The sequence below is a fragment of the Plectropomus leopardus genome, chromosome 4, assembly GCF_026936395.1.
Source record: "Plectropomus leopardus strain MGB_pleo_1.0 chromosome 4, ASM2693639v1, whole genome shotgun sequence".
Lineage (NCBI taxonomy): Eukaryota > Metazoa > Chordata > Actinopteri > Perciformes > Serranidae > Plectropomus > Plectropomus leopardus.
In genome coordinates this window covers 767,501-777,500 of record NC_142179.1, presented here as the reverse complement: position 1 = coordinate 777,500, position 10,000 = coordinate 767,501, and the positions used below count along the sequence as shown (strand labels likewise).

General features: G+C 43.0%; 2 protein-coding genes across 3 annotated transcripts in view; both read right to left on the bottom strand.

The window, feature by feature from the left end:
- ak8 (adenylate kinase 8) overlaps positions 1-5,937 on the bottom strand; it is a 15,487-nt gene extending 9,550 nt beyond the window's left edge. Inside the window, exons 1-5 of one of the 2 annotated variants that reach the window (XM_088076126.1) lie at positions 5,808-5,937; positions 5,467-5,551; positions 3,656-3,705; positions 2,904-3,014; positions 2,360-2,428 (exon numbers count right to left, since the gene is read on the bottom strand). In XM_088076126.1, coding sequence (XP_087932252.1) covers positions 2,360-2,428; positions 2,904-3,014; positions 3,656-3,705; positions 5,467-5,551; positions 5,808-5,891 — 399 coding nt within the window. In that variant the 5' untranslated portion in view covers positions 5,892-5,937. The remainder of the gene's footprint in view (positions 1-2,359; positions 2,429-2,903; positions 3,015-3,655; positions 3,706-5,466; positions 5,552-5,807) is intronic. The other variant, XM_088076127.1, reaches the window with a different exon arrangement.
- A 2,763-nt stretch (positions 5,938-8,700) lies between these two features.
- Positions 8,701-10,000, bottom strand: part of tsc1a (TSC complex subunit 1a) — an 18,197-nt gene continuing 16,897 nt past the window's right edge. The window contains 1 exon segment of the mRNA XM_088076129.1: positions 8,701-10,000. This exon segment is cut by the window's right edge and continues 1,121 nt beyond it. The gene's annotated coding sequence lies outside the window, so the exon portion shown is untranslated.

Genomic DNA, 10,000 nt, shown 5'->3' with positions numbered 1-10,000 from the left:
AAGTAGCAGCTAATCACACACACACACACACACACACACACACACACACACACACACACACACACACACAAACACACTAAACACTGATGCTAAATGCTAAACGCTGAAGCTAAACGCTGCAGGCTGGAGGCTGAAAGAAGCTGCTGTTAGTTTAGAGTTTAGAGGAAGAGACGAGAGCTGAACGTCACTTTACTGCTGATCACTGAGAGGCTGCAAACACACACTGTAACACACACACACACACACACACACGCTGTAACACTCTGTGAACACACACACACACACTGTAACACTCTGTGAACACACACACACACACACACACACACACACACACACACACACACGGCTTCGTGTGGTCATGTGACAGCAGCTCTGTTCGGTCAGTGTGACTCCTGTCCTGAACCGCGATAGTGTTTTTGAACAGCAGAGGGCGGAATCTGATTTTGACTTCGCTTGCTCGATGCGCCACATCACGTGTTCACATTCCTACGTCATGTCGAGACTAGAGACAACTCGCCGACGTAAATAAGACGAAGCAAAACCCCACGACAGGCGATACTGAAACAGAAGACGAACCCTCCGGTTTCAAATCAAAGTATGACGACATTTGAGCTTCCTTAAGTCAGAAAGACATAAAGGCGAGAAGATAACAGGAAAGACACACACAGTCTGCAGATGTTAACAGAGTGTTGAACTACGCAAATAATACAACTAACATGATGCAGCATGAGAGCCGGCATCATGGCGAGGAGCTCCGGTCAGCCCCGCCTACACATTACACCTTAACCACGACCACACAGCCAAAAGAAAAACCCAAAAAAACAGCTAGCCCAAAAACAACAAACAAAAAAACTGTACGGCAAAAAAAAAAAAAACACACGGCCAAAGCAAACCACAGTGACGCGCTGCGACCCCGCTCAGAGAGAAGAGAGAGCCCGACTCATCACCGCGAGTGAGAAAAGACCGACTTAGACGTTCAAACTCGTCCTCTCTGCTTCTTCCGCTAAAGCGAACCTGTCCTCAGCGGCCTCGTCTGTCCCAGTGGACAGGTTTCTAACAGCAGGGACATTGTGGATGTACAGAGATGCATTTATTGCAGAGTTTGTGTTTTGCATTTATACCTCAGAAATAAAAAAATGATCCTTTAATTTAATACAGAAAAGAAGAGAAAATGCAGCATTTTTTAATAATTTTTGTTTGAAATAATTAAAGAATATTGTTCAGTCATCATTTTTCTGTAAACTTTTGTATTTAAAAAAAATCGTATCGAATCGTGAGTTGAGTGAATCGTTACATCCCTCTTATTTATTGATGAAGTCCGTCCGACTCCGCCGACGCAGAACATCCTGATTGGTTGTGAGTGTGGAGCTGTGTGAACACCGCGTCAGACTGACGAGTGCGGCTGTGCTGCTGCTGCTGCTGTTGTTATGTTATTGTTGTTGTGTTGTTATTGTGTTGTTGTTGTGTTGTGTGTTGTTGTGTTGTGTTATTGTGTTGTGTGTTTGTTGTGTTGTTGTGTTATTGTTGTTGTGTTGTTTTGTGTTGTTGTTGTGTGGCTGTTATGTTATTGTTGTTGTGTTGTTATTGTGTTGTTGTTGTGTTGTGTTATTGTGTTGTGTGTTTGTTGTGTTGTTGTGTTATTGTTGTTGTGTTGTTTTGTGTTGTTGTTGTGTGGCTGTTATGTTATTGTTGTTGTGTTGTTGTGTTGTGTGTTTGTTGTGTTGTTGTGTTATTGTGTTGTTGTTGTTGCGTTGTGTTGTTGTTGTGTGTGTGGCTGACAGCAGCTTCGCGTTCTTTAATCGTCTCACGGCGATCAGAGAGCGGCGCTCGGCGTCCTGATGAACGCTGACAGGAAACAGGACGTGATGCTAATGAGGAGCAGCAGAGAGGACGAGCCCGAGTGAAAATAACACGCGTGATGTGACAGCGGCGCGTCCCTTTGATCAGCCGCTCTCTGGGGAGACGCGCCAACGTGCTGCTCGGCCTGCTGGGAATCGTAGTACGACACGGTGGCGACCAGAGCGCTAATTATTATCATCACAGCGGCAGATCAGAGACGGAGACGCGGGGAGACAGAGACAGAGGGAGACGGGCTCATAAGACTGTGAGACGGGATGTCTCAGAGACGTGTCTCCACCATCGGCAGAGCTGCTGTCACACACACTGATGTATCGATACATATTGATGAGGAAGCTGCTGCTGTCGTCTCTCCGGAGCCTCTTTAGTTTCTGTTTGTTTATGACGTTAAAACATTAAATCACCTCAGGAAACGGGACAGACAGTTTACGGTTCTACACGGAACAAACGACCGTGGAACCTGACGGAGGCCGTGACCTTTGACCCGTGAACGCAGTCTTACCCTGCTGAAGCAGTCGACCTCTCTCAGCCTCTGTTCAAGCAGTCTGAGCAGCAGCTCCGCAGGACGCTCCTGAACACACACACACACGCACACAGAGACACACACACACACACACACACACACAGAGACACACACACACACACACACACACAGAGACACACACACACACACACACAGAGACACACACACACACACACACGCGCACAGAGAGAGAGAGAGAGACACACACAGACACACACACACACACACACACACACACACTCATCATTTTGTGACACACGGCAGCGTGGCATGAAAAACTGCTCAGGAACAACCTGAGAAACGTAACCGAGAGCTCAAGGTGTCGACCTCCAGATCCTGGTCTGATGGATGAGGTCTGATGGAGCCTCTGTGGGGCGGACCAGAACCTCACAACCTCAGGACTCACAGGATCCACTAACGCCCCACTGCCAGACACCACAGGACCCCCCAGAGGTGCTGTGAGTGTGTGTCTGTGTGAGTGTGTACCTGCTCAGTGAGTGTGTGTGTCTGTGTGAGTGTGTACCTGCTCAGTGAGTGTGTGTTGGCGTGCCGGTGCGCTCAGCTCTGATTGGTCGAGCAGTAAACGGTCTCCGGTCACATGGACGGCTCTCAGCTCAGCACTCAGCCTTTGGGCCTGAAGGGCGACAACAACCACAGAAGAAGAGGAGGAGGAAGTGATGACACGTCTCAGACGTCCTCACAGGAAGTGTGCTGTGATGCGTCTGAGGCGTTTAGACTAAAAACAGAAACGTTTCGGCCGTGACGTCGCCGCTCTCACAGGATCATCGGCGGTTTCCACGGTGACAGAAGCGATGGCACTTTCAAAGATTACACTCAGGAACCCGGTTTCGAAAGTTTGCGCTCAGGCACCAAAACGCTGTTTTTGCCGCGTGAACGAAAGACCAAACTGCAACAAAAGTCCAGTGTTTCATGTCAGAGCCGTCACCGTGGAAACGTCTTCAGATCCAACAGGCTCCGCTTCCTCGAAATTATTTACAGCCGTTGCGAGTTTCGACCCAAAATAAGACGAAACCGAGACCAAAGCTGCTGCATCATCAGTGGGCGTGTCTTATTCTCCAGGTTGGACAGAGAGGACGGAGAGGACAACGTGGACACCATAAGACAGAGAGGAGCGTCTCACTAACGGCTCATTTAGTGAACATCCACTGTGCTGCGACCTTTGACCTCTGCTGTGACACAAAGGTCAAAGGTTCTCCAGACAGAGACACCCCAGAGGACACAGAGGACACTGTCCAACTGAGAATGTCCACTCACCACACAGTGTTTCCCCACAGAGGGAGGACCCAGCAGCAGCACCCTGGGGACTGACCGGGGGACACAGACAGAGGGGGACAGACACAGAGACAGACAGAGAGACAGTTTGGTTCAGTGTCTCCAGACTGAAAAGACCTACAGTAAAAACAATAATTCTCAATTTAATCTTTTAAAAGAATCAGATGGAGCAGCAGGGACGCCTGGTGTCTTTTTGCTGATGTTTGGGGGACAGCTCAAACAGCTGATATGGTCAGCAGAGGACGCATTATAAAGCTGCTGTCCTCCTGTCCCCTGTTAATGTGTCCTCTTACTGAGACGCTCGTTTAGAGACGATTTTGACATGTGGACATGTGAAGCAGTGGAACATGAAGTGTGGCGGTCCTGCGGCTCTGTGGAGTCACAGCGCCGCCTGCTGGCTGCACGCGTCCTCTCTGTGCGCCTTTAACCCTTTGTGCTGCTGTGCTGCGTTCAGGTGACGTTCACAGGCATTTCAACCTGGAAAATGTTTTGATTTCTTTGAAAAAAGGAAGAAAAGCAGCAACTTGGCAAAAAGTGCCTGAAAAAAAAAGTGAACGGTGACAAGAAAACGACGTGAAAATGAGCTGTGGGGAGATTATTTGATTTTCTCCAAAAAAGGAGAAAAAATGTCCAGAATTCTAATTTACTTTTCTTACAATTATACATTTAAAATGATGTTACAGGGAAAATACGTCATCTTGTTTTTTCACACTTTCTTTAGGTAATTTTCCTCTTTTTCTCTCTTTTTTTAAAGGTCATCTTAACGTAACTTTGTCGTCATTTCTTGCTAATTTTGGGGAAACGCTCTTGTTCTGTAGCTCCTTTTTCTGAAGTCTTCCAAAGAAATCAAGCCAGTTAGTTCAGGTTTCAAAGGGTTAAAGGAGCATTTCCCTCCGTCACACACAGACTGAATGTTTGTCATTTAAACACCTTTTTTGGACGTTTTTCTGGTGAAGTGAAATCAGGTTTCTGTTCTTTCTAACTGCTGCATCTGATTTTCACTCCGCTTTATTTCATTCTTTATTTTTTGTTGTTTTTTTCTTTTTGTTTGGCCTTTTTCATTTTTGGGGACAACACATTTGTTGCCAACAGTATTTTACGTATGTGCTATACCTGTTTTGTCGTACTTGTGTATTTCTTGTGCTCTTCTCTTTAGACTGTAATCAGCGGAGGAACATGATCAGAGCCACAGCGCGCTCTGGAGGTAATATTACTGCGGAGGACGTCCCCGAAAAGGCTCAAAGACGTGTTTGGTGATCGTGAACGTGACCTCCGTGTTGTATTTATGTTGTCATGTTGAATAAATAAAAAGGTCAAACATTATAATAATAATAAACAGAAAATGGCATGTGCACACGTATTTTGCTCCTTGTAAGAATGAATTTAAGGATGACTAAGTTTCGTGGCACGCAGGCGGACACGGGTGGACTTTATTTAACACCACCACACACCACTTTTTCAAACCTTAAAAACAAGTTTGCTTTCTCATTTCACTTCAACAATATTAACTGTTTTATGCCCTTCCATTACAAATAACCCACACAAACAAACAAACAAACAAACAAACAAACAAACAAACAAACAAACAAAAGCATTTAAATTACAGGTCATAAAAGAGGAAAAACTTTTTCTCTACGTGGGTTACAACAGCATCAGATATTGCACATCATAGTTATTATTATTTTTATTATTATTATTGTTGTTGTTGTTATCATCAGTTACATTAACCCTTTCAGGAAAAAAACACTGAGGATAACAAAGTGTGTGTGTGCTGCTGCAACACGCTGACTTACTGTCCACGCTGCTCCTCTGCAGCGCTCTGATCAGGAACCTGATCGGATCCTCCGGCCGATCAATCACCAGGCTGGACAGCAGGCTCTGAAACACACACACACACACACACTTCCTGTTGTGATAACTGTGTGTGTTGATGCATGTGTCCTAAATGTAGTCCAGATTGTGTATTTGAGTGTAATCAGTGAATTTCCAGCTCAGCTCCTACAGTAAGTCTTTATTTATTAATGTATTTATATATTAATGTAAAATATTTTTATAGCCTGATTTAAAAAAGTGCATTTTGTGTGCAGACTGATGCGAGTGAGTGATATTAAAGCCGACACTAAAGGGTTAATACCTGCACCAGGTGGAAGATGTTGTGTTTGTCGGCGTAGACGGACATCTGAGGAGGAATCCTCAGCGGCCTCACTGTCTCGTCCATGGAGCGGGAGGAGCAGGGGGAGGAGGAGCAGGAGCAGGAGGAGCAGGGGCGGCAGGAGCGGGAGGAGCAGGAGCAGGAACAGGAGCAGGAGGAGCAGGGGGAGGAGAAGCAGGAGCGGGAGGAGCAGGAGCAGGAACAGGAGGAGGAGGAGCAGGGGGAGGAGGAGCAGGAGCGGGAGGAGCAGGAGCAGGAACAGGAGCAGGAGGAGCAGGGGGAGGAGGAGCAGGGGCGGGAGGAGCAGGAGCAGGAACAGGAGCAAGACGAGGACAAAGAGAATGAAGAGAAAGAGGAGAGAGGAATGAACGGAGGAGAAAGAGAGGGAAGAGCAGGAGGGAGAAGAGGAGTAAAGGGGGGAGGAGGAGGAGGAGCAGGAGGAGGCAGAGGGGGGTGAGGAGGAGGTCCAGGAGGACACAGCAGAGCGACTGAAGCAGGTTCCCCCTGAGGACACATCACATTCAGGAGCTGAAGATCCATCACAGATTATTGATAAAAAACAGAATCAATAATAACTGAAACCGCTCACAGTTTACAGGTCAGAGGTCAGAGGTCAGAGCTTCTGTCTGATAGTTCAACCTCAACCACAGTGAGAGGGAAATGTTTGTGTGTGACAATTTGTTGATATTTGATTATTTTTTATAATTATTTTGAGATTAAAAAAAAGATCATTTAATCATTTTTAACAGTTTTAACATAATCATACACATATGTGTATGATTATGTTAAAACTATGTTACTTCACGTTAAAGCTTCTCTGCTTATTTATTTTTTAGTTATTTCTTGCTAATGTTTTTACTTTGATTCAGATATTTTGCATTTCTTGTTTTTGCAATGTCTTGCTGTTTTTGTACTTATTTTTTGATTTCTATCATTTCTTACTAATATTTTTTGTTGTTCTTTTTTGTACTTATTGTCAGGTGTTTCTTATAAATTTGTCATTAGTTTCTTGCTGATGTTTTTTTCTTTATTTTTCAGATATTTTCCTGTAATTCTTAAATATTAGTTGATTGTAATCATAGTTTCAGCCACAGAATCATTTTGAAACCACAAAAATATGAAAACATAAAATGAATGAAGTTTTTTTCTGAACTCACAAACAGATGAAGACGTTTCCCATGTGAAAACTGAAATAAACAGACAGACAGAGGGACAGAGGGACAGACGGACAGACAGACGGACAGGCAGTGAGACAGTCTCCCTGACTCCCAGGGACAGCCGGGGACATGTTAGCTCCCGTTAGCATCACATCATCGTTACTCACAGTTTCGCGCGTTTCTCTGAAGCTTCTTGGATCGAAGGAAACAGAAACAAACGTTAACTGTTAAAAATATTATTAATAAAAACCTTTGAAGGCGTAACTTCGGTAAAAACTCCTCTCGCTGTAAAATAACCGTAAAAACCGTCTTACCGGCGGCGGTGTGAAGCGTTTACCGAGCGGTTGCTAAGAAAGAGTTTTCTTGTTGTCAGGGAATGACGTCATCGGCGCGTGGGAGGAGCGGGAGTCTCCTAGCAACAGAGCCGCGCGACATCTCTGACTGTTAAAATGACAACAGGAAGCAGAAACACGCCTCCGCTTCACAAAAATGAATCACATTTACAAAGTCTGTTTTTATTATGAAAGAGTATTTTTCACTACGATTATTTTTACTGTTAAAATAAATGATATGTGCAATTTATTCAATTTAAATCTTAAAACAAAACGCAACCAACAATTTATTAATCAAATTAAATTAAATTAATTAAATTGTTAAATAAAATTAATTAACATTAAAATTAAATAATCAAATGAATTAAAGTTATATGTTTCATACTGCTCAAAGTTATTACAGTTTTGTTTGTTTTTTTCTTAAGTTTTTATTACTTTTTGATTTTTGTTTTTAATGCAGTTTAGTTTCAGTTAGTTTCCAGAGGGGATGGGCTCATTTCAGGAGAGTTTATATTGATTACATATGTGAAGTTTTTTTAAATTATTTTTTACAATAATACTGGGGGTAATTAAGAAGTTTAGAATATGTATTACAATAAATCCCAGTCTCAATAAACATATGCACTAAATTTCCAATGTCTTCTGCTTACTTTCAGATACTTTTCTTGTAATGTTTTATTAATCTTTAGCAAATGTTTTTTGGCTTACCTTTTGCTATATTTTATTGTAATGTTTTACTTTTTGTTTTGCTAAAGTTCGTTGCTTATTTTCTGATATTTTTCTTGTAACTTTACACTATTTTTCCCCCTTTTTTTTGGAACTTATTTTCAGAGACTTTTCCTGTAACTATGATCTACTTTCTTGCTAATTTTAGGGGTCATTTCTTCTCATTATTTATTAACATTTTATGATAATATTGGGGATATTTGTTGGGGGCAGATTTGTGCAGTTCAGAAAAGGTATTACAATACATCCATGTCTCAATAAATATATGCACACACAAAAAATACTTAAAATTACAATAAAAATATTTAAAAATAAGACTACTGGTGGTCGTAATAATAATAATATCTGTGAATACATTAAATTATTTAAAAATAAATGAAAAACAACAAATTTTCAGGGCATTTTCTTGTCACCTTTTCCTAATTTCTTGCAATTTGTGAGGCATACCGAGCCCATTGCCCTTTCTCCAGTTTAAAAGACACCAAATTAATTTTCTCCAGTTTCAAAGGTTGTGAAAAGCATCTGAATGCAGCTCAAGAAAACTGATGTGGATCCAGATTTCACAGGGATAAAATCTGACATCTGACAGCAGTTTTCAGACGCTTTTCTTCTGACACATTTTGATTCAAACCAGAAAATGATTGAACATCAAATCGCTGATCGGGACACAAACATGAGTCTTTATTTCTGGTGTTCACAGTTTAACAGCAGATCTGATTTTTCACGTCGAGCTGAGCTGCTGGAGGCTGATTTCCATCACAGATCTGAACAAAACTGAGGCGATATTTAGTAAATGTTGATAAAACTCAAGGTGGAGCTGTGTTTCCACTGAGTGATGTCATGTGACTTCTCCTCTGGTGATAACATCCCAGTAACCATGGCGATGGATGTTCAAAACATCAGCAGCTTTATTTCTATTGCAGCCACCAAACTAGCCGTCATTATTTCCAATCCAAGGTCACGTAGTCGTGTTATGGAGCCGTGATGGAAAGAAGAGCCATTTATATGTTGGAGTGGCCACGTATGAGGGATTTCTGGGAGATGTAGTCCACGATTTCACAGAGGAATTGTGGATTCAAAACTTTCTCAGAGTTATGTGATGCAATAACAGCTCTTGTAGCTCCTGCTGCATCATGAGGGAGCCAGTTCCTACTGACAAGCACACAGACACAGCATCATGTGACCTCACAGCGTCATGTGACCTCACAGCATCATGTGACCTCACAGCATCATGTGACCTCACAATGTCATGTGACCTAGAAAAGACTAAAAAGGGTTTCCACTGCAGTTTAAACAAATATGGCTTTTTTGGAAATACCACCTAATATGAGTGGAAAAACTTTTTTGCCATAAATGGGAGTTTTTTTTTTAATTGACATATTTCCATTAGGTAGATTCACAATTTCAATTGGTGCACTTTGAGGGTTAATGGAAAGACGCCCTAAGACAAAACAACCACACAGATGACGTCATCCGTAGAGTCAGCTGGTTCGCTCCTGCAGAGGACGACAGCAGGTCTTTGGCGTCTAAGAACTCAAGTTTACCTCCTCATCAGCTGTCAAAGGGGCCGTTTTGGGAAGAGTTTTTATTGTCTCCTGACAGCGAGGCGTCTCAGCTGTCAGGACGCCATTAGCCTAGCTTAGCATAAAGACAGGAAGCAGCTGTTTAACAGGTTTGCTCGAATGTTTTCTGCAGCACTGAACCCGACGTGGATTATGTCTGCGGTACAGGAAGTCTGACTCTTACCAAACTTAAGGACCATTTATGTCAGTTTACGTGCACATTAAGCATCCAATCACAGTGAGGTTAAAGCTGATGACTGCGGCGGACGTGTCATCGGCTGCTGGTTCAGTGACTGAACGAGTCGCTCAGTCTGATGAAGATCAGCTCCGAAGATTACAGCAGAAAAACGTGTTCTCCAGCCGGCCTGGTCTGCCGGATTTTGCAGTAAGAGGTGTTG